This window comes from Camelus ferus, chromosome 1 (assembly GCF_009834535.1).
Source record: "Camelus ferus isolate YT-003-E chromosome 1, BCGSAC_Cfer_1.0, whole genome shotgun sequence".
In the NCBI taxonomy this organism is placed as follows: Eukaryota; Metazoa; Chordata; class Mammalia; order Artiodactyla; family Camelidae; genus Camelus; species Camelus ferus.
The window spans coordinates 55676709-55701434 of NC_045696.1; the positions used below are offsets into that span (position 1 = coordinate 55676709).

Sequence of the window (24726 nt, forward strand, 5' to 3'; positions counted from 1 at the left end):
CTCCTGAAAACTTGATACATTACGAAACATCCTGGGAGACTGCTTTCTCCACACGGTGTTAGAATATTAGAGTCATCTTAAATCCTGGATTCCCCCACCCCCAAATAATTTCCATTTAGCAAACTTGCGTGTACTTTAACCAGAAGTCTGCTTTCATGAACACTGGTTACACAGCGGCTGCCTCCATCCCTCCCTCAGCTTGGGAGGGGAGTTAGCAGGGCTGGGGGTACCTGGACGCCGAGAGGAGGATGGGAGTGGCCGGCGGAAAACCGCTCCCAGTCTGGTTTCTCTGCTGAAATCCCTGTCTTTGTTTCTGTCCTTACTCTTTAAGTGTTGGTGTAGGAGAAGGCGGGCACCGAAATAGAAAGTGTCAAAGAGAGGGTGACAACGAAGATAAAAAAAGGCAGGACATTTTTTTCAGTCCACCTAGCCCCCTCCGTCCAGAAAGCCAGCGCGCCTCCTCCCGCCGTCTTCAAAGAGCCGTCGGTGGGGCAGGAAGCAGGCGGCTCGGGCGGCGGGTGCTCATAGGAGAGCGGCGATTTCCTCCCGAGCTGCCCAGTTATCTCTAGAGTCGCAGACCAGCTCCCCGAAGAGCGCGTTCTCTCCCCCACCCCGTACTCCTCAACCCACCCACCTACTTCCTCCAGCTCCATACACACACGAGCTCAGAGCTGCCAAAAATTTCCACCCTCCGCCCCCCTCCCTAGCTAACTTCCTTCCAGCATTTCCTGAGCTGGATGATCCTAGGATTTGTAAGACAGGAAAAAAAGGAAGGCGTGAGGGCGGGCGAGAGAGACAGGATGCTTGTTTTTCGTTCCACCGAAGCCGTCTGAAGGCAAGACCGCGCGCGGGGCAGAGGACCCACGGCAGCCCCCCCGTCTGTCTCCGCGCCCCTCGCCGCCGCCGCCGGCTTCCCCGCGCCCTCCGCCACTCCCGGGCTTCCAGAAGGCGGACCGGAGAGCTCGCCCTCTCTCCGAAGCGGAGGGAAAGACCCGAAGACACCGCGGGAGCCTGTGAAAGTCCCTGGGACTCCAAGTGAGGAAGTGACACTCCCAGCGAGCCGGCCCGCGGCTGCCAGCTCCGCACGGCCTGCGGCACCGCGGCCCTGGAGGAGCGCGCCGTGGATTTCAGGCTCCCCGCCCGCGCCGGGCTCTGCGCCCCGCGGGGTCCATGCGCGCCGCCCCGGGCCCAGGCTCTTCCGGACGCCCATGCGGCCCCCCAGCGCCGCGCCGCAGCCGCTGATCTAAGTCCCCCGGAGACCATCGTAGGCGCGGTGCCAAGCAGAGGGGAGGGAGAGACGGAGGGGCAACCTCTTCGGGACTAACTCATGAAGAACAAGGGTGCCAAGCAGAAGCTGAAACGAAAGGGAGCCGCCAGCGCCTTTGGCTGTGACCTGACGGAATATCTGGAAAGCTCAGGACAGGATGGTAAAGTGCCTTCGCCTCCCCCACCCCCGTCTTTTTGTTTTAGAGAGAGAGGGACTCTCCTAGGGTGTGCTATATTCAATTCACAAGTTAATGTAATCCAGGCCTGTGCGCCGTTGTACTTTTTTTTTTAAAGAACATACAAGATTCTTAAGGTGCATAGCGCTGCCACCCCGACGTGCAGAGGTTGTGTCAGTCCTTCCGTTTGTGTCACACAAGCCGTTAATGGGCGGTGCTGCTTCAAGTTTAACGGGCTGCCTCTGGGGGGTGGGGGTGGAGGCTCGAGAGGTACTGATCCAGAACTTCGGACATCGGAAGGGAAGGAGGAGGGCTGGACTTGTGGGATGGTGTTCAGTGGGCTTCTCTGGGTACATAATTATGACCGCCTTAGGTGTCCCTCCCGGGCTGTCCAATTTCATCCGCTCACATCTTTTTTTATTAATGTGCTGGAAGGCAGGGGGTGCGGTGGATCCTGGCCGGGGGAGTGGTTGCACAAACATTTTCTGAATTTCTGAACTGATGCCAAATATATAGTACCTCCCTCTCTCCCCTTCCCACCCCCTCAGACCCTTTACCTCCTCTTGGCTTTCAAATTAGCATTTGGTGTGTCAGACCAGAAGAGTGTTGTAAAAAGGTCAGAGGGCCTTGATTTTAAAATAGTTTAGGATAAGTAAAAGAACAGGAGAGCCTCTTGGTTTTCAAGGTCAGATTGGTGGGGCGGGGATCCTGAGGAGAAGAGACAATTTAAACATTTGTTGGGGGAGGGTGAAAGAAAATAGTCCAGAATACAATAACAGCATCTGAGGTTAGATGTTTTTACTCATAGGGATGTTGGGGAAATTGAGCATTAAATGACTCCTTTTGTAAGGTTGACTGGCCCTGCACTTACCCATGACAAAAAGGCCTTGTCTTCAGAAACTTCAGTGAGAGAGAAATAAGTCCACTATATGGGCCCTGTGTTTATACATAGAGAGATGCAACAAAGGGGGGAAATGAAGGGCTGTTTAACTGTGCAGAATAATTCTGCCTCCAGGAAAGTTATCTCAAAAATGATTTGATTAGCTCATATCAAATGTGCATCTCAAAAACAGAGCAATGCTTTTGTTTCTATTTCTTTTTTTTTTTTTTTAAAGACTTAGCACCACCTAGTAATTTGCAGTGGTGTGATATTCCTGCGGTAGTCTTGAGTTCAGTCTGCCGTGTCATTCGGACAAATAGCTTAGTATCTTACAGCTGGGGGACCACAGGTTTTGAAACTGCCTCTTTTGAAATTGGGACACAACTGAATCAATTCATTTAATCCTCTCCAACAATCTGGAAATGGAAATCTTGAAATAACATTGCTTGGATTGAGTTGTTTTGAGTGTGAGAGAACTCCAAATGTGCATCTTAACCACTACCCCCAGAAGTTCAGAATGAAATGTTGACCTCTGCCTGTTTTTGCAGAGGGCCTTCATGTTAAGTCCAGGTTCACTTAATGCTCGCAGATACCACGTTCCACCATGTGGGTGCTGCTCTGGGCTCTCACTCCAAAGCTGAGAGTTGCATCGAGCTGCTGCTCAGTCCTGCCCTATTCTTACCACGTCACAGATCATAGGATGAGCCAGGAATCGCAGGGTTCTATGAAGACACCTCAAAGGCAGCCTTAGACAGTTCCTCTTTCACCTGCTTTATATTTGAGGTTTTCACGTATGTTTCAGTTGGAATAAAAAGAAAAGGGGCTACTGCTTAAACAAACAAACAAAAAAATTGAAAACCAATTCCCAGTGCTCCCTGCCCTGGGAGGGAGGGTAGGGTTGGTGAGTGCACAGTGGTAAATTGACCTGCCTAAGGTCATACCATCAATCATGGAGGATGCAGAGGGCTCTGGCACCCTAGGCTCCTCTCTCCCCTCTCTGGCTTCCTTGTCTAGGCCAACATTCTCCTCTAATGATTTTTCCCCCTAAATTGAAAGCAGAGAGCCCTGCCCCAGGATCAGCAAACTTTCAAGACTGACATACCTGCGTAAAGTTCTGCTGTGAAACAGAAGGAAACTGACCCACTCAATCATCCATACACCATTATTGTGCCATGTGGGAATTAGCCACGCATGATAAGCAGCTTACATAAATAAGAATAATTGGGATTTCTTTTTTCTCACATCTAAAACTAGTTAGGTGGTTGTCTCATTTTTGTTATAGTGTAGCATCAATAAATAGTCAGTGCCAATGGTTTTCTCTAAAACAATGTGTCCTCCTTGTGGACTTTCTGAAACATGTATCAGTTAATAGACGAGGCCTGGACTCTGCCCCCAGGGAGGAAAAGCTGACCTGGGCAGTGCCCCTTTGCCCACCATCTTGAAAGTTCAGCCCAGAATCCTAAGGGTGACAAGTCAGTGTGGTAACTAGGATCCAGAAGGCTAGAGAGGGCCTCACCAGGCTGACATCACAGTTACTCATCTTTGGAGGTCAAGGATAGAATGATAGACCTGGGTAGAGACAGAGAAAAATGGATTCAGGTCTAAGAGCACAAGGGCAGAAGGAAAGAACAGAGATGTGGGGAAGCCACGAAACTCTGGTGCTTGGGAGGGAGGGAAAGCCCTGAGCTGGGGTGCAGGACAAAGCTGGTGACAGCTGAGCTCAGGCCACCTGAACATGGGGAAGCTGCACCCTTGGACTGAGCACAGAAGATGAATGTCATCCACATCTGTAATTTGCTGTAGCCCAGCCCTGCTGCCTTTGGTTGGACAGATCTGATGGGGCAGGGTATGCAGGTGACAAATAGGTGTTCAGCTTAAAGCAGACGTTGCTCAGGGCCAGTTGTCATCCTTGATCTTTAGGAAACTGATGAAAACCAGAAACCTTTCCCTTATACACACACACACACAAATCCTGTATACAGTTGCATCCAAATGGATGCCACATTCAGACCCTGCTGTTGATTGTACCCAGCTGCACATGGGGCTGATGTGAAGGGCCAATTTCCCCCTTTTGTTTTTTTTGACCACTTCTCCAGCCTGGTGAGATCATCCGAGAATGGCATGAAATTGCTTCTGGCCAACTTGGCCAGTATTTCTCTCACTTCCCCTCCAGCACAGTGGCTGCTGCCCCAACCCTCAGCTCTCCCTTCGGAACCAGATAACTTTCTCTTCCTGTCTGTAATAGAGGGAGAAGAGCATCCCTTTCTCACTGCTGATGCTGAAAATAGTACACTTTTCTTTTTCTTCTTTTTGACCACTGATACGAAGACCCTTGCTTGCAGCTATGTAATGAAAACCACATCATTTTGATGCCTGTGGTTGGGAGGCCATGGGTGAAGCTCTGTGAGGCCACAGTGCAGCCGTGAGCATTTCCTACCTCTCCCCTCTGAGCCAAGTGCTCTGGGTCTTCCCACAGTGCTTGGAAATGCTGGGGCCAGGAGTCAAGGGCCCAGTAAGAGAGCATTACAGGAAGGCCATCTTCTGCCGCTATGCTGGTCCCACTCTAAGAGCTGAGGATGTCCTCTCACTTCCCAATAATCTCGGCCATTTTACTCACTCCCTGGTAACAAGTGTCAACGTGGTGATTTGCCATCATGGCGGCCCAATAGAATCACCTCGGGAGCTTTAAAAAAACACTGATGTCCAGGCCCCCTCTCAGAACGATTAAATCAGAATCTCTTGGTGCCCAGGCATGGGTATGTTTTAAAAGCTTCCTAGATGATTCTGATATACAGGCAGAGATGAGAACCATTGCTTATGGTGCAGGGGGTTACAGATCATTTTCCTCGGATAAGCAACCTTGACTATTCAGAATGTATCCTCTGAATGTTTGACAAGAACATGATTCCTGAAGTTTTTTTTTTCCTAGTTCTTATCAGGTTGAAGAGAAAAAACTATATATATGTATTTGATTTGAGGGATTACAGAGGTTCATAAGAAATAAATAAAGAGCCATTGCAAAATATAATTTTAAGCTTGATGAGAGTAAAAGGGCCCCAGTATTCCAAAGAGCCAGGATAAGATAAAGGGAACTTGTAGCTGTTCTACATTTCTGAGGCTGAATCATTTTCTCACTTTGTTCACTGATTTAACAAACATGTATAAGGTGCTTTGGGAGAGAAACAGGCATCCAGACTCAAGAAATTTAGTCTTGAAGGAGGGTATAGGTCAGTGGTAGAGTGCATGTCTACCATGCACAAGGTCGTGGGTTCAATCCCCAGTACCTCCTTTAAAAATAAATAAACCTAATTACCTCCCCCTGCAAAAAATTAAGAAAATAAAAATAAATAACTTTTTAAAAAATTTGGGAGTGGAGACACCATGAGAACATTTATGTTTCAAATTTTTAAAAAAATCTACAGTCTAAGGGATGTGAACAAACTTTCAGAAACCAATAGCTCAATTAAGCGCTTTGAAGTTTGCCGTCATAACCAAAGGAGAAAATAGGAAAGTTTTTTATCTTCAATTCAGTAGATAAGAAACCCAAACACAGATAGGAGCAAAGTCTCAGCAAGGAAGGTGAACATTTTTCTGTTCAAGAGAAGATTTAACACTGAATGGAGAATCAAGGCAGGCATATTCCCTTTGGCTTGGTTGTTTTCTTCCCAGCATCTTGCCTGGCACCTGCTTATCACCACTTCCCGAGCTAACTTTTCATGCTTTGGGTCTCAGCTGCTTCTAGAAGCCTTCCCCGATCCTCCCAAGTCAGGTGCCCCACGCTGAAGGCTCCCATTAGGAATTCTGGAAGCCTTCTGCCTGGGGTAGAATCCTAACTTTGTTCCCAGCTGAGTGACCCTGGAGCAAGTTACTTACCTCCCTGGGTCTCAGTTTCCTCACTTGTGAAATGGGGATTAGAGGACTGATGTGGAGAGAAATGAGTTACAATGGGCAAAGCACTAAGCAGAGGGCATGCATAGGGTCAGCTGTGCATGTAGCTCTCATCATAACACCCTGGACTTGCTCCGCATAACCACACACTATCTGTGACTGAGTGGATGAGGGCTGCAATGAAACCGGGAAATGATATGGTCAGATGGGCTAATCAGTCACCAAGAGGGAGGAAGCACACTAGTTGTCCCACTGAATGGAGGGTTCCCACAGGGATTTCCCAGAGCCACTGGGGAGTGGACCAGTAGTATTTAGTGGTGGGAGAGCAAGATGTTACCTGAAACTAAAGGGCCCTCAGAAAGATCTGAGAAACTGAAAGAGAAGTCAGGTCCTGGAGGTGGAGTTAGTGGAGATCAAATAATCCCCTCATGGGCTTGAGTTTAGAGGGGCATTCTCGAATCGGGACTCCCACAGTGAAACAGGAAGACGAAAAGAGGAGAATTAAGGCTTTAAACCTGGGCAGAGTGACAGATGGCATGAAGCAGAACTGTAACTTCCTCTGTGTGGTCTGGATGTGGAAAACAGCACCCCACCCCACCCCCGGGAGGATGGACATGGCTATTCCACCTACCTGCACCCCTCCCTCTCCAGATCTCTGCCCAGAGCCCCCTGACCACAGGTGTGGCCTCGCCCTGCCTCCAGCCCTACCACCCCCACTGGCAGCCACACAGATGCCTTCCAGCCTCTGGAGACCCAGGTGTTGGGATACCTAAGGAAGCCCTTGCCTCTGCCACCCCAGACCTGCCCTGGAGCCCAGCGGACCATCTGCTGGGGCGGAGGGAAACATGTTGAAACTAGGAAGCGGTTTTCGCGTAGACAAGGCTGTAAGTGCTGGGTAAGCTCCCCACTGCCATTGGAGTGGTGGGTTTTGATGCCTTCTTTTTATTTCCCCCCTCAGCCTGTTAGGCATCTGTGGGCTAGCCTGGAAACCTTTCTCTGTGGGGTTGAGGAAGAGGGGAGAACACATTCTGAATTCCAGAGGCTGACTGACCAAGGCAGTTGTGAAGGTTTGTCCCTGGGGGTCACCACAATGCAGAAAGTTGCAGGGGTTCTGTGGTGGAGGATGGGAGAGGAGGACGGGGCTGGGAGGTCCAGGACTCAGTCAGGGGATACGAAGTGCCTCCAGCCCTCATCCATTAGTTATTGTAGCTCAGAACTTTTGGAACAAAGTAGAGCTCGACCCTCCTGCTTGGGGCTCCCTGGTGCTCATTTCCTCCAGAACAGGCCGGTCAGTGTGAACTGCCCCGACCCTGCTCACACACACACACCGTCCTGGCCTCTGCGCTCTGGGCCTCAGAACTCCACTTCCTCTGTTGGTTCCTTCACACCAGTCTTGAGCCCCGGGAACATGGAGCTACTCGCTTTTTTGGTCTTCTGTTGTGTTTTCTTCTTCGCTCATTGCTTGCCATGCATTTAAGGCAAGATGGCATTTCCGCACATATTGTCATTCTTCAAATTAATTTTCTTTTTGCTTACAGCAAAAATGTCCCAACATAAATGTCACGCTACAGTTTAACTGGTTTTGGTGTTCTGCCCTCAAAGTATTGTCCTGACTGAGGTGGGGCCCCCGCCTGAGGGAACTCCAGAAGTCTAGAGAGCACCCCCACACACACCTTCCCCTCAGGGTGCAATTTTAGGTAAGGTTCAAAATAAAGAACCCCTGAGGAAACATGCTGACTTCAGTTCAGAAGAGAATAGATACTAGTACTAGGTCTTTTTTAAGAGCAACTTTTGATGGAGGAAGATGGTTGCATTAGGCTGCTGGATGGCTTAAGAAAGAGGGAGGGGCAGCCCTTTGGAAGGAGAGAAAGGCCCCAGAAATGAAGGCTGAGCCCCAGATCACACCTGATTGTTATTTTCATTAGCAGAGTTACAGTCTGCACTGATTGCTTACTATGTGCCAGTCACTTTACACATACAAAGTAATGGTTTTGAAATCCGTAAGAATTGGGCATTTCCCCCCATTTTTACAGAGGAGCAAACTCAGATCCAAGAGGTTAACTCACTTGTCAAGATTACAGAGATAAGAAAGGCAGGATTTAAATCCAGATCCATCTGACTCCCAAGGCCATGGTCTTAGGCACGAACACAATCTCCCAAAATAGCATATTTCATAATTTGGCATTTATGTTACAGTTTTATCAAGAAAAAAAGAACAAACCTGCAAAAAGTGGCTTTTTCTCCCTTTGCATTGTACTTCCCCCAGCCTAGATCAGGAATGGTGATAGTAACAGCACCTCGCCCTCTGCCAAGCGCCTTTCACACACACTTACTCTAAACCTACTTACCAGCTTCAAGTCCAGCTAGACCCCACCTTTCCCTCCTAGCACCTCCCTGACCACTGTAGCCACAACCCTTCTTCCCTCTTGGAACGGCCCCTTCCTTAGGGTCAGAGGCACCCCATTTGGTCTTCGTTCTACCTGTTAGTCTGTTTTCTCACTGGCTTTGTGTTTGCAAGTGGATGGTGAGCTCTGCTGAAGGCAGGTGGCAGCTCACGCAAATTGGTAGCTCACTGGCCTCTCAGGGAGAGCCCCACCGCCAACACACAGCCGTGATGATCCACCCTATTTCCTCCTCAAGAAGCCAGAGTTTGAACCCTTCTAGGAAGCTCAGGGCCTGGGATGTTGCTGATGTGCTGGAATATCAGGAATCCAAGATTGTTCAAGGTTCCCCACAAGGGCACATTAACTACCCCCAGATAGAAACCGACCCCGACTTTTCACAGGATGCCCCAGAAACACTGCCTTTTCCCAGTGCCTCCCAGTCACTCCTTGGTATGAACCACATTCTTGGCGGGGCCCTAGAACCAACTGAGTTTCTGGGATCGAGTCTCAGGCACTCTTTGTTCTAGTTCAAGCTTGGCTGATACATTCCAGGCCCCGGTGCCCCGCCCATGGCCTGATGCTGGCCCAGAATGCCTCTGGGGGCCCCTCCTCACCACCCCCCAGAGGGAGAGGGGTGAATGTCACCCTCTCAAAAAGCAACATATACCAGCTCTTGCTATTACAGACAGCAGAAAACAGTTCAACACATAAAGTAGGAGTCTGACAAACTGTAAATAAATCTATACCCTTTGTGAATTTAGCTAATTTGTATAATTATGCATATTTCTTTCCCTGGCTCTTTTCATATTTTTGTTCAGAAACCATCTTGTATGGGGCTTTCAATTCAATGCAACAAACATTTAGTGGGATCCTAATGTGCTAGACACTCTTGGGCTTACAGGAGGCTCTCAAGTTGCTCTCAACCTAGTGGGGTTGCATAAGACGGGAAACAACTAGAAGAGTACCAAGAATGTAATGAGGGTTCTAGAGAGGGCAAGCAGGGGATGTTAACATGTGAGGTAGCCAAGTGAAAGAGAAATATCAGAGTGGGTTCTTTGTAAGAGGGAAAAGTCAATGAAATGATAACTATCATCTGACTCGTGAGGAATGACGGAGATATGGAGAGATGGGGTGGTTGGTTTTTGCAGACAGGAAGCCACATGGTTTTGCCTGATACTTGTAATTGGTCACGCCTTCTTGCGCCCTGGGGAAGAAGATGCTTAAACTGTGGGAAAGTTGGTTGAGAGTGACTTACAATGGCCAGGCTTGGAGGCAGGTACCCTGGCCGGCTGACAGAAGCTGTCTTCAATGGCAGGAGGCTGATCCTACCCTCAGGAGAAGGCACTGTACCTGATCACAGCAAGATGGCAGTTAGCTTGGCTATGCCTTGTCCTGTCCAAAGGCAGGGGAATGGAAGTTTCTGTTAAAAGGTAGAACTTTAAGAAGTGATGTTAACTGACCACCCTAATTGTTTCTTGATTAAATCTAACAGTGCACTATAAATGTGCGACCTCAACTTCTCCCCACTGTGTGTGGAAAGTTCTGTTTTGCCCCCCATTTTATATATGAAGACTAACTCAGAGAGGTTAAGCAACTTGCTTAACATCACGCAGCTAGGAGTTGGGAGAACAAGGCCTCAAACCACATCTGCCTGACATTAAGGATTCCCCTCATGCAGCTTTGTCTCCCCTGGACCCAAAGAGCTGCAGTTATGCTGACAGTAAAACAGGGTCTGATATGCAGAGCTCCATGTAACCATGCATTGTGCCAAGGTGGTAAGTTCAGTAGGATTTAGTTCGACTTTAACAAAACTTCTGGCAATGGAGTTCCCATCCTCAGTTTTTCAAAGTCAAACATTTCGTTTCCAAATGGCAGGATTCTAAACAGAGCGCATGCCCTGTTACCATAAGTAGCCCCTTCCACCGCTGCTTTCCCATCTGTTTCCTGCACGCTGAGTATTATTGGGAAACAATGATGTCAACTCTTCCATATAAATCTGCACCTCCCTGCTTGCCCCTCCCCTACAATGCATATTTTTGTTCCTCTTTCTGGCTTTTGTCTTGCTGTTCTGTTCTTTAAGGACTCACGCTTTTTGGCGTCCATTGTTGGCTTTTTTTTTTTTTTTAATAAGTTTTAGCTATTTAAGCTTCATTGTGGCCTTCAAAGTGCACATGCTTTCTTGGGTCCATATTTGGAAAATCCTTTGTTTGGCTGATAGCTAGAGTATGAGCCTGGTGTGAATGGGGAGAAGCCATTTTGCTTTCTGGAGAAGCAAAGCTCCATGCAGGGCTCTGTATCGGGTTCAGGGCTGAGGACACAAACCCAGCTTGGGGGCTCTCAGGGGCTGCCTTAGAGCTGTTTGGACCCTGGGCACAGAGCCTGCAGCTGAAGCTCAGGAAAATATACCCATCAAGTTACCTGTTTGCCCTCACCCAAGCCTGACTCTCAGACGAGACTAGGTTTCCTCAGTTCCTTTTTTTTCTTACTGCCCCTAAAGACAACTTGGTTTCAGAAAGGAAAGGGGGTGCTGTTCTGGGGGTGGGTGGGAGGGGGGAGTATGAGTTTTGATTTCTGGGTGCAAAAATTCTGGACCTCTCTTTTTAAGCCTCAGGCAATGATACTTAAACTTTACTGGGCATAAGGATGACTAAAAATGTATTTATTTTTAAAACGTAATTTAATTTAAAATTTAATTTCAAAATTTAAAAAATACTGGTTAAATTTTAGTACACTATTAGTACACAATAAGGAGTATTAGAAGTTCTCCTTAAATTCCATTTTGGACTCCTCGAAACAAAGTGGACTTCTGATAAGTGTTTCAAATGGGCATTTGCGTAGGTCCTGTAAGGATCTGGGTCTGTGGAGAAAACATGATCCCACTGAATGAGTTTCTACAGTTTACAGGGCTGCAAGCCTTGAAGTGCCACTGTAGACCAGTGTTCTAAGGCCAGTCTCTCTGCTTTTGTGGGTCTGAGGTGGGGCCCAGGAATCCGCATTTTCGAAGATGAACTCCAGGTGACTGTGATGTGTTTGGCCTACTGATCTCACTTTGACTAGCTTGTAAAACGAAGCAGCTAAGTGAAAGCACGTGATTTTCTTTTTTCATTATATTTTTTATATTGCTCAAAATTTCAACAGTGAACATGTATTTTGGCTATTTAAATTGAGGAAAAACTCTTTTCAAGTTAGTATGGGAATAGGGTGTCTTGATTCCTTGAATTTTTCATGAAGTCCCTTTGTTCCAATCCTTATTTTCAAAAAAGAATCTTCATAAAGTCTGTTAGTTTGCTTTCTTGCCTTAATAGATGCAGATTAGTGAAATCAGTTCACCTCTCTGAGAAGCAGTGCATGTAGCAAGGTGGTTAGTGTGTGGCTTGTGTGCTGATAGTCTGCCTTGGTTCAGACCCCAGCTCTACCACGTGCTAGCTTTGTGACCGTGGATGAGATACCAAACCTCTCTGTGCCTCAGTTCCTTCATCTATAAATTGGGAATTGTAAGAATAATAGTGCCTATCACACAGGGTCCTTATAAGGATTAAATAAACTAGTGTACTGCCTGGAATTTAGTTAACCTTCTGTAAGTGTTAACTGTGGTTATTATTTCCTTGGTGATTGGAAAGCTTATCCTGTTTCAGCCTCATTACTCAGAATGTGGTTCCTGAGTAATGCTACAGTCGAGGAAGTTGAGAGAGCTGAGAACATATATTCCAGGGCTCCCATGTATCCCTAAGGGCTTCTACTTAAAAAAATAGATAGATAGATAGACAGACACGTAATTATTTGTTTCCTTTGGTTGAATGAATAAAAATGCTAGTTTTAAGATCCTTATCTGTTGATAAATATTTCTGGGGTGGGAATTTGGTAAACTTTCTAAATTTTACATTTCTTTAATAACCAGAAACAGAAAACTACTTAACAAATCTGAAAAGAAATGAAATGAGGGATATGGGTTATGGCAAGAGGCAATCATCATAGTGACACCCAGCCAACCGTCTAGTTTCCATCTGTGTTTCAGGAGAGTTATGAATCTGGAAGATGAGCCTGGCTCTGTCGCTGATGGACCAGTGTAAGGCCGGGTTTCAGTGGCCCCACAGGACATTCCACATGTGCCTGTTGCTTTGCCCCACACTGCATTTTGGCAGCTGACTGAGTGAGGTATACCTGGCTCCATCTTAGGTTCTATGACTGCAGAGTGTGTGGATCGAGGGGTCCACGCTGCCCTCTTCACAGGTCGAATCAAATAGGGCGTCTGTGTCCATTTCTCAGTGCTCTGTTTGAAGATGGAAGCTTACACATAGAAGTATCTTTAGGAAGGTGATCAGGATGGTGAAGTTTGGACCTTCATTACCTCTGACCTCCAACCACTGTCATAGTTTCCTAAATTGTCTCCTTCCTTGAGTAGAGAGAAAATGAGCTCCTTGAAGACTGACCGTTGTCTGTTCATCTGCATGTTACATGTCTGCGGGCAATGGTTCCTTTCTGGACGCTCCTGGGAAGAATGCATTTCTTTGCCTTTTCCTGCTTTTAGAGGCTGCCCTCGTCTCTTGGCTCCTGGCCCCTCATCCCATTGCTTTTGCTCTGTCTGCTCCATCCTCACATGGACTTCTGTCTGATCGCCTGCCTTTCTCTCATAAAGATCTGGTGATTACATCAGATAATCCAAAATAAACTCATCTCAAGATCCTTAGCTTGATCACATCTGCAAAAACCCCTTTAGCTATATGAGGCAACATTCACAGATCCCAGGAATCAGGACATGGATTTCTTTGGGGCACCGTTACTCAACCTACCACAGTCTGTTTTCCCCACAGAACATGGTTGGCTCAATAGCTATTAGTAGTGTGAATGAAGGGAACAGGGTGGTGGTTGTGGGAGGGAGGAAGAGATGGACATTCACTAAGCACTTACTATGCACTGGGCGTGGGGTCAGCTGGGACACAGGGATGAACAGGCACTGTCTGTCCCTGTGGGGGCTCATCATCCCGCGCAGGAGGTGGACACATCTTCCACTGAGCCTTACAAACCACAGGAGGAAGTGGATGTCATCAATTCTGACTCGGAGGAGCTAGATCTTTGAAGAGGAGTGGAATCTGAATAGTCTCTGCCTGAAGGGAAGATATTCCAGACAGAGGGAACAATACAAACAAAGGTGTTGAGGTGCAAAAATACTGTGGCAGGACCAACATTCTCAAAAGAAGACAAAAGAGAACAAGTTTGAAGCTTGAGTCACCTACCTGCCTGGAGGAGATTTGTAGGAACAAATGGCTTATTCAGTGACCAGTTTAAATCTTCCAGGGAAGAAAGAGTGATGAAGACAAATGTGCTAGTTTACATTCAGATTGAGAGGGGAAGAAGAATCTCGAGCCACATTTAAAGCGACTGTGTCCTTTTTGCTGTTTCTGCTGTTGCTCTTGAGAAAAAAACTGGACCCCAGTTTAGGCATAAACTTCATCCAGGTGGAGGGAAAATGAGGTGCCCCCAGCAGCTGTAACTCAGAGTTTCAGAGTTTGTTTCATGTATTTATTTTCCACCTTAGGAAGTTTCATTTCTCTCTGTCTAGTGGATGATAACCAGAGTGATGTTTAACATTCAAATCCAAGTTTTATTTGAGGTGAAAATGTTTATAACATTCCTTCTCACCTGCCTCCTGGTCACACTCCTATTCCATCCAATCTCTTTGTCCTCCAGCTTCGCTTCATCCTTGTCACTCCCGCAGTTTAAGGAACCACAGAGCAGACACCAGCTCTATCGTCTGGCCGGTTCTCCTCCCAGGTGCCCCCTTGAGATTGGCCCTGGATGCTCCCATTCCACTCTGAGAAGGCCGTCACCCCCTCAGAGCGGTGTCCTCCCCAACCCGCCTAGGTCCCCGTCTCGGAGGAGACCTCAGGGTCCCTTGTAGGTGGGCCTCCCTGTGCAGTGCCCGCCTCACCCTTGCCAGATTCCAGAACTCCAAGAACTAAAAATACTTGCTTCTCCAGCTGGCAGGCGCTCAAGCTGATTTTGTGCCTTGTGACTGAAAAGCAGAGGCCCAGAGGGTGGTGAGACTGGTGGGATAGCCGGCCCATGCCTGAGGGGTCCTCCCAGACTTGTGTTCGCTCTGGACCGTGGGCATCTAGCTTTATCACTCCCTCCCCAGGTAACCCCCCTAGCAGTGCTCCACATCTCTTAGCTCTTGAGCGGAATGGCCGGAGTCATGAAAAAAGTGCAGGTTGCCATTTTTAATGAGGAATGTGTACCTGCCACAGGTGCAAGCCATCCTCTTCTCTTGTGAAATTATAAAAGCAATTATAAAAAAAAAATCAAACATTACAGAGATTCATGAAGTACAGAGTCCCTTCCCACATCCTTGCAGTCCCATGGTCAGTTCAGAGTCTGGGCTGGATTCATCCAGACCAGTTCTGCCCCAGAGAATCTGCTCCCTGAGGGAAAGTTGCTTGCTCTGCACTGTACGCTTTGGCAGCCACTGGCCCCATCTGGCTGTTAGTACTGAATGTGGCTAGTGCTACTGAGGAACTGAACTTAAAATTTTAATTAATTTAAATTTACATAGCCACATGAGGCTCATGACTACTGTATCAAACAGCACAGAACCTTTTCTCTGTGTACATACTGAGAAATACACTCATTGAATGATTGTCTTTGTTTTTTCCTCCCACAAAGATAAAGTTACAACATATACATGTCCTGAAATATGCTGTTCTAAATACCAGTAGATCTTGGAGAACTATCCATTTTTGTAATTATAGCTCGATCTCGCTCTTTTAATCACTGCATGGGATTCTGCTGAATGGATGGTGTTTAAAGTTAATTTTATTTTTTAAGGTCAGGTGTCACATTCCTGTGGTTCAAAAGGTAAAAGGATTTAAAGGGTATAGCAACAAATCCTTCCTATTCCTGTCCTCACCCAAGAAGCAACTAGTGTTAATTTTCTTGGAAATCGTTCCATACACTTTGCATGTACAAGCAAATATATGTACTTTTTATAACTTACCATAATTTATTTACATTTCTTTATATAGAAATCTTTCTCTTTTTATGAGTTCCTAGAAGCTTTCTCTTATTGTCTAAATCCTGACCGGTTGATTTAGTTTTTATTGAATATGTTGTATGGGCCGTGCATCCTTTTCACTGACAATTTCTATTACCCATAACTTATTGAATATTAATACCGCTTCCCTCTGCTTATAATGACAGTAGAGTTCACACACTTCTAATTATACCTTAAACTTGCTTTCCAGTACTCCTGAGGGATATTGGTTGATCAGTCCATATTCTGTCAGCTTGGAGTCCAAGCCCCAGGCGAAGGTTAAGGCTGGGAGCAGGGGACAGTGAGAAGCTGTTTGCTGGCCTATCCAAGGCATCTTGATCACAGTGCTCTGGTCATCAGAGCCAACCTGGCACAGGCCACAGAGACCCAGGAAAGGGGCCGAAGCAGGTGAAACGGAGGTGGCAGCCTAAATGGGAAAAGTATCCTGAAGTCGATCATCTATATTTTTGCAGAAACTAAAGCCAGATGTATCTTAAAGTAGGACTGAAATTAATTATGACCACAGATTCTCACAGTGGACAAAAGGAGACTGTCCTGATGACAGCTTGTCACCAGCATCACTCACTAAACCCTTCTGTGGCTTCCCGATGCCCTTGAGACAAACATCAACTCTATACTACCAGCAAGGTTTAGCAGCCCATCACACTCAGACACCTGTGTCCTCTGCGGCCTCCATGGACACCAGCTCCCCACCTGCGCAGGGCCCCTGGCCACACTGTACTTCTCATGGGGCATCAGAAGTACCTGTGCTCCTCCTGCCTCCAAGTGCTTGTGCATTGACCCACCCTCTGGGTAGAATGCTCTCCCTGGCTTTCTTTCTAGCTCTACCTCAATCTTGCCAACTCCAGCCCATCTTTGGTGTCTCAGCTTGGATGTCTCGTCCTCCAGGATGCCTCCCCTGACCCCTCTGAGAAAGGGTTGGTGCTCTTCCTTTCTGATCCCATTGTACCCTGGGCTGCCCCAACACTACCGCTCTCACCCCCAACACTATCCCTGCCTCTTTCTAGACTCTAGATGACCCCGGGTCAGCTCTGTGAGATAGCAACCATGTCTCCTGCTTCATCATTTTACCACTGGCACCTAGCATAGTGCTCATAAATATGTGTTGAGTGAGTGGATGGCTCCAGGGGAGGGCACCTGTCTTGGGTCTGTAGGGTGGCAGGGTCGGGTGGAGGGTGTGTTCTGCAGGACTATTTTGCACATATGTGTGCATCTGTCATGTGTTCTGTGTATCAATGCAAAGACTGAGGAGGTGGTCAAGCTCTGGTGAAGCACTGGTGGAGCTTAGGGCTGAGGCTTCATTTGGCAAATAATTGTCACCTGGTTTTGGGGGAAGTCATCACGTTCTGAATCTCAATTTCCTCATCTAAAAGACAAGAATGAGAATTAGATGAGATAATATATGCAGAAGGGCCTTTAAAATGAAAATGAATATCGTAATTATCCTGCAAGTTTGGACACTGGTGCTCGGAAAGGACTGAATGGCCCCAAAGACTCTATTTACTGATACGCTGTGGATCTGATGCCTCCTTGTAGACATCACCTGCTGCCATATTGGAGGGAAATCAGGACAGCTGTTTCCCTTACGTGACCCACACACACCCTTGTGCCTCCCCAAGCCCTGCCAGCTTCAGCCATGGCTCCTAGTAGAGGTTCTTCAGGGCCTTTCAATATGTTGTCGTGCAGGTGAACAGCTGGGGCTCCCGTGATGCCTTGTTCACTTAGGGCCTGAATCGTCCTGTACTGAGGCAAACAGAGATAAGTGAACCAGAAGCTATGTCATGTTCAAGTTGAAAGACTCTAGGGAAATCACTATCCAAACCTCTCATTTAACACATGAGAACCTGGAGCCCTAGAGGTTCCACTTACCCGAGAAGGTGCAGCTGGCCCAGTGATGTTTTCTGGCTGCTTACTGATGTGGACCAGAAATCATGGGTTAGTGTGTTTCTCAGAACCACCCAGCATCAGGGATCCCTGAGATGGGAGAAGAGGCTCAGATGATGATGCCTTTAGGAGAGAAGGGGGATTCATCAGACTACCTCACAGCTTGAGGAAAATATCCTTTATTACATAACTGGTTGAAAGGATGACATCTATTTACTGACACAGAAAGATGTCTAAAAATAGTTAAGTAAAAAAGTTTACAGAAGAGTACATAAAGTATACATAATTCCATTTTGGTAACTATAAATGTAAGACAAATTCTGGAGGAATATGCTCAAAACATTAATAGTGGCTTTCTTTGGATGGATCTTTTTCTCTTTCTTCTGCATTCTTTGCTGTGTTGACAGATTTTTTTTTTTAATGATGGGCATGTAGATTGTTTATACTTTGAAAAAACTATAAGGTATTTTCATCTTTCTAAAAGCATACCTTCTAAATTATTCCAGTTTTCTTTGATTTTGTTTCCATCAGACATCTTTTGTCATCTGCAGCTTGCTCTCCTGTGTGAGGCCCTCATCTATACAGAGCCTAGACCCAGTTGCGAATTCCTATTTTGAAAAAAGATGAGATTGCCACCTGACTTTACAAAGTTGTCCCCTCAGAACATGGTTACAGAAAACAGGTCACTCTCAGATGAACTAGCCAGATTAAGGTTCTGATCCTGCCAAGAAGAGAAGACCCCCACCTGTGATGACTCCACAGAGACCTAGCTCCTCCCATGCACACACCCCCTGAGGCCCTTCCTAAACATCAGCTGGACCTGCAGGCCTTCTGGCCACCACTTGGGGTTCAGGGTAAAACAGCCCTGGAAACCTTTGATCAGATCTGGAATGTCTGACTTGTGGGGAGAGAGAGCTTTGGTTTGAAGTTGTGCAAAAGCATGGCTCGCTGGCTGCTCTGGCCACTGGCTGACACTCATAAGAGACTTGTATGATACCAACAGAGTATGAGATAAAGGTTTTTTTTGTTGTTTTTTTTTTGGTTTGTAAAAGTGAGGTCCAAGCTATTAGAAGGCAGAGAACCTGCCAGGACTGCAGGAGAGTGGGGGTCTGGGAGTAATTAACTCTTAGATGCTTACACCTTGTTTACACCAAGTCATCTCTTGTCCCGCACAGTCCTGTGAGTTAGCTGAAGCAGGTAATGATTACACCTGCTGCAATAACGAGGACACTGAGCTTCCCCAAGGGCACAGACCTAGTAATGCCCAAGCTGTGGCCTTCACTTACTACTCACTAGGATGCAGGATTTAAGTACATAGCGTACATCTTAAAGCTCTGGACTGGGAATCAGAAGACCTAGGTATCTGTCATGTGACCTTGTGGGAGTCCCTTCATCTTTCTGAACCTTAGCTTCCTCATCTGTAAAATGGGGATAACAATACCTGTCCAGCTTGCCTTGTGGGATGGGGATCTGACAAGACCAGGGGCACAAAAACAGTGTGCTGTGCAAATAGTGAACTGCTAAAGGATGATACGGTATGATTAATTTCCCGGTGCAGCACTGAGGGATGTGTGTTTGAAAGTAACTTTCGCTAAATGGAACTGTTATTTTAGGACTGGATAAACCTAATACAGCCCACAACAATCCAACAACCCCCAGCCAGTTTCCTAGGAACCCAAACCTTCTATTTTCACACCCCTGTCCTGCTTTGGGTAGATTTTCAGCTTTGCAGAAAAATAATCAGGTTTCCAGGGAAGAAAGAGAGGCCTCCCTGACCAGACACAGCTGGGCTGGAGTGAGCTTGAGTTGGAGGCTCTTCCTGAAATAGCTGCTTGGGGGATCATGCTTTAATCCTAAGAGACTGAACTTGCCTGCTTGTTTTGAGGGCTATTTAAGTACAAAACCCCTTAAATCTGTGCTATGCTTTCCTCATAGCAGGGGCCACTAGAGAGGCTGGGAGGGAGGGTCTGGGGTCCTCACCCACCTGCTTAAGCTAGGATACTCTGCTTTTCTCATTGCTTTTTGTTTTATGCTGTGGGATGGAATTTATCAGAACAAAGCACTTCATGCTTTTTTTTTTTTTTTTTTCAAGTTGGAAAACCACTGCTACTTAAATCTGCAAATCAGCAAAACTTCTTCTCTGTCTCATGGTCACCCACCCAGCCAACCATCTCTCTCCCATGCCCACTCCTGACCTCACTAGTACCTCCTCGCTGAGATCTGCCGCCCTTAACGCCTGCCCTGGAGCTTTCCTTTGGGCAGTCTAGGGTCTTGTTTTGTTTGGGGGTGAGACATTTCACAGATCCTGCAGAACACACGTGCAAAGTCGGTTTTGCGGGGTGGAGGGAGTCAGCCTTGATATGTAACATGCTGCTTTATATAGTGTGAGAAGTTTCCATTTTCAATGGAAACAACAAAGAAATGAGGCAGAGATGAAGGATTGGCATTAATGTTATTTCTCCAAATTTCTATGGATAGTTCTTGGTCTGTTTTGCCATTGTGGATATAAATGTTTCCTATGTGAACACTAGCAACACAGAATAATTTCTGGCACTGTAGATGTATCCCAATTAATGCTGGATGAGAGAGAGGGAAGAGACAAAGGAAGGGGGATAGGAAGAAAGAATGGAATTGGAATCTGGTACAGAAAAGTAACTTGAGAATTTTGGAAGCGGATAACCTAACTTGAAGTCCTGCCTTTGCTGATGATGTTTTGTGTGACATGGAGTAAGTATTCCGTATGTGACATGCAGTAACATATAAGAAATCTATTAGATGAGGATAAAAATATTTGCTTTATAGACCTCACAAGGATGTTGTGAGGATCAGCTGAAACCGTGAATAGAAAGAGGACTTTCAGATTTCAGTTAGGAGGCCATTGTTGTTCTCCAGCTGAAGACTCTGTCATCATTTTTTCCCCACTGTTCTTTGAACAGATGGTTTGGAGGATTAGGGTCTTTCCCTCTTTCTGTTTAATTTTGGAGCTTTGAAACTAAACCCAGCTGTTTCTACAGTTTTGCAATGCTAGATCTCAGTGGTTATTCACCGGGTAGGATTGGAACTGATATAAATCACCTCCATTGGCACTCTTGAATAATAACTTGTGATAAGAATAATTTAAAGATAACACTATTGGCAGAGGGGTTTTAGTCTAATCTTTTTTAAAAATATCATCTAATAATTTGAATTTTGCCTTGAATGTAACTTTTCCACTCTTCAAATGCAGGTCAGCTTGATTTTTCATGAACCTCACATAATTTAGTAAAATGGGATATTTTACTTACTGTTTAATCTTGAATCCAGTTTCACAGAGCCTAGAGAAATGATGGTTTCTTCTTTTCCTGGCTAATGTGGCAAATTTCCAAATGATATAGATTATTTACATATTTCACTTAGACTTAAGACAGCTAGAACTTTTTTATTCTTGCATACTCCTAACTGAATACTGTAGCATCAGTCTCTTCACTTAACCATTTATTTTGAGTTAGATATTCAAATCTCTGTCTAAAAATTAAAAAAAAAAACAACTAAGCTCAGCTAGTGTGGAATGTAGTGATAATTCAATGAGCAAATATTTCTGGGGAAAATTTTGAGAAGTGATGAAAACAAGCTCAACTACATTCCAGTATTGGATTGGACATCCATCTCTTGGTACAGTGACATGCCCATTTTTTTTTTTTAACATATAGGTCAAATTGCTCCAAAAAATGCCTTTTCAAAATAAGCAATGCTGCTGATCTAGTCCATCTTGGGACTCATTGTTAAAAAATTCTTCCCTTCTGCTGCCTTCTTTGGGGCAATACCAAACAAACATTAACAACTGTGGAACAGATGTTCTAACTGGAGAAGATTCCAAAGCTGGGCTCAAACGTATCCCCCACCAGAACAAGGCACCAACCACAGAGATTAATCTTCTGGTATGGGTGTTATGAGATAAAAGCACCTTCTGGATTTTATCACGTGTTTTTATAGAACAGCCTTTAGAGGGTTTTTTGTTTGTCTGTTTGTTTGAGGCCAGGGTCAAGAAGTTCTTCCATTTTGTGATCCCAAGTGTCAGACAAATGCTTATGCTTGGTGCTTGGATTTTAGGCAAAGGAAACAGAAATCCTTTCTGTTCGCTATTACAATTTTTAAATAAGATGATTTCTCTGTCACCTTTTAAAATTTTGATGGAAGATATTAAGAAATCACTGTAATTATATCATCAGATATTTTAAGAAGATAAATTTTGCTGCATTCCAGGAGATGCAGGGTATCAAGCAAGACAGTTCCCACCTTCCATCTAGGTACCAATATAAAGTCATATGCAACCCAAACATCATGCTCCCTATTTCTTCATTTAACCAACAAGTATCTGTAGAAATCCTACATTGTCCTAGTACTGAAACATCCTATCTCCCAGCTCTAGTTAGCCTTTAATTTTAGAAGTCTGATTGTAAACAGAGTGATGAAGTGGGGGAGGCTGGAAGGTGATGATGTTGGTGAGACTAGTGTGTTGTAGGGGAAGGCAATGAATCCACAAAGGTCCAAGTTCTAGCCCACAACCGAGTGAGTCCTCCCACCTCATTCCCAGTGAAGGGTGTACAGCTTTCAATAAGTGAGGGAGGGAAAGTGAGAAATAGTCCCCACATGATGAGATCAGCAAGAGAGGTGAGATCAGCAAGGGATCTCCCCTGACAGGGGGAGAATCAAGGGCAGGGAACTGGAATCACCCAAAACATCATTAAGCCCAGACAGAGAGCTTTCTGTGTATGGTTTGGTAAATGTCATGCACATGGACACAAAGAATCCTAGATTTCAATCCCACAACAAGAGCTTTGCCTTCTCTTATAACATAGTTTCTCGACATAATTTAAGCTCCATCAGTTGTTTTCATAGTGTCTAGTGTTAGGTTACGTGAAGGAGACTCCTGTAGACTTCATTCTACCAGATCCTCACACAAAACCAAAGGAACACTGCTTTTATTAATTCGTGTATATTTTTGCTGCTACATGAGGATCTTCAGGAACACACAGCATGTAGACGTGAGGCTTTCTTGATTTTCCTCCCATTCCCCTCTCTATAGAAAAGGAATGGGCCCCAGATAAGGGGCCACTTCATTGTTAAGCATTTTTCCAAGCCCAAATGAGCATAATCGTCTGCTTGCCGTGAGATACAAAATACTGGTATCAACCACCTTGGACCAAACATGAACACGTGGAGTTCATTTTGCAATTCTAATCATCACAATTAGAAAATATTCTCTTGACAAATATATTTATTGTAAAAGAATCTTTTCATGATGCTATTACCTTGCCATTTACTCCCTTACCTCCTTTCCTAAGTAATTATGTTTATGAATGCATTCTTTCCTTTGCCATTAAAGGTTCTATTCCAGTCTTCTTCCCTTCTGCCCATGAGTCAGCATGTCCTGCCAATCAGAAATCAGCTATGACCTCATCATTTCCTTTTTGTATATTCTAACACTCAGTTATTTGTCCCTCCTCTGGCCCACCAAAGGCATGCCCTTCCCTGTCATTAATGTCTTGGACGTATAAAAATTGCCCACCCCCTTTAACTTCTACATACACTTTAAATTATGGAAGATCTTTCAATTAATGGAACAATTGCTCCAGGACCTCTTTTCTTTCACCCAGGCCTAGTGGCTTCCTATTCAGAATGAATGAAATATATATTCACAAAATACACATTACATATGTAAAGTTTTTTGACAGATGTTCTAATATTTTAATTAATGATACATGCTAATCCTCACTGTAGGGAAACTGGAAAATATATCAGTGCTTTAGAAAGAAAAAAGTGCTTGGGTTAATTCTACCACACAAAGGTAACGTTCACTTTCAGGGTTTTTTTCTATGTATATTTTCCACACATAATTGTAATTATATTGTATATATCTAATGTTGTGTCTTGCTTTTTCACTTAGCATTAATAACCTAAGTCTTTATTCTAGTCATCAAACCCTGCTTTTAACATTATTTTAAGGCCTGGTAATATTTTTTCATATAATGCACCAGTTTATTTACTCTTCCTCATTACTGGGACATTTAAATTATATATTTATAATATTATAAAGAAGGCCACAGTGAATATTTCAAGGCATATGGCCCTTTTGTTATGTTATGATATTTCTTTGGAAGAGATCCCCAGAAGTAAAATTACTGGCTTAAAGGGTGTATATTAGTCAGGCCTTTTTAGGCTGAGAGTGAAGGAACTCAAACTGCATAAGAAAAAAAAGGGCTGGTGGTTGATTCATATAAGCAAACTTGGGAGGTGGGGATGCTGGCTTTAGGAAGCTGGGACTTAAGGCTGGAATTGCAGCTTTCTGAGTTTTCCTTGTCTCTGGAATGGTGTAATAGCATTTCTCTTACAGAGATAAGTGAAAATGGAGATAACGTACTTCATGTGCCTAACCCACAGTGACAGCCCTGCACCATCTTCCACCTTTTTTTAGGGCCAAGATTTTACAAACTTGCCTGGCCTGGCGGTTGAGCTTATCACCCATGAATCCCCAGGGCCCCTTCCTTCTTTTGGCCGGCTATGTTGACGGGTTTGTCTTGGTCTCCCTGGTGCCGTTCAGGCAGCCCTGCATTTCGCACCCCCATCATTGTTTCCACTCTGACCGCCCTGCCCAGCCATCTCCCACCCCAGCCGCCCACCCTAGTGCTCAGAGGTCACCGCTGAAAACAAAGGAATCTCCGGCTAGTCTGGGAAGGACAGGCCGAGAAGGGGAGGTGGGCGGGGGTTCTTCGACGGAGCCGTCTCTTCACTCCGTTGCCCTCAAAGCCGGCTCCTCAGTCATTTGCTTGCTGACATGGGTTTACGTCGGGCCCGCGCCAGGCCGGTGCCAGGGACGGGACAGGAGAAAGGGGCTCAGGCCCAGCCAGACCCAGGCGGTGGGGTCGCGACCCTCTCCCCTTCCCGCCGCCGCCCCCTCCCTCCCTCCCCCCCCCTCCAGTCCCCGCCCCCGCCAGCTGGGGAGACGGAGAATCCTCCCTCCCGGCCCTCGGGGTCCGGAGCCGCACTGCCGCTCTCTGTCCCTTCGGGCGGCATCTTCAGCTTTACCAATGTCAAGGCCACGTTCCCGCTGATCTCTCCCAAAAGAAACAATGACGCCGCCTTCTGCTCCCACTGCCTCGGCTTCCTCTCCAGCCACTCCGCCCACGGGTTTCGGATCCCCTTTCGGCGTCGGGAACCCGC

General features: G+C 45.9%; 1 protein-coding gene across 1 annotated transcript in view; it reads left to right on the forward strand.

The window, feature by feature from the left end:
* Window positions 1-557: 557 nt before the first annotated feature.
* Window positions 558-24726, forward strand: part of ARHGAP31 (Rho GTPase activating protein 31) — a 99641-nt gene continuing 75472 nt past the window's right edge. Inside the window, 1 exon segment of the mRNA XM_006190469.3 lies at window positions 558-1427. Within this exon segment, the coding sequence (XP_006190531.2) occupies window positions 1328-1427 (100 nt within the window). The 5' untranslated portion in view covers window positions 558-1327.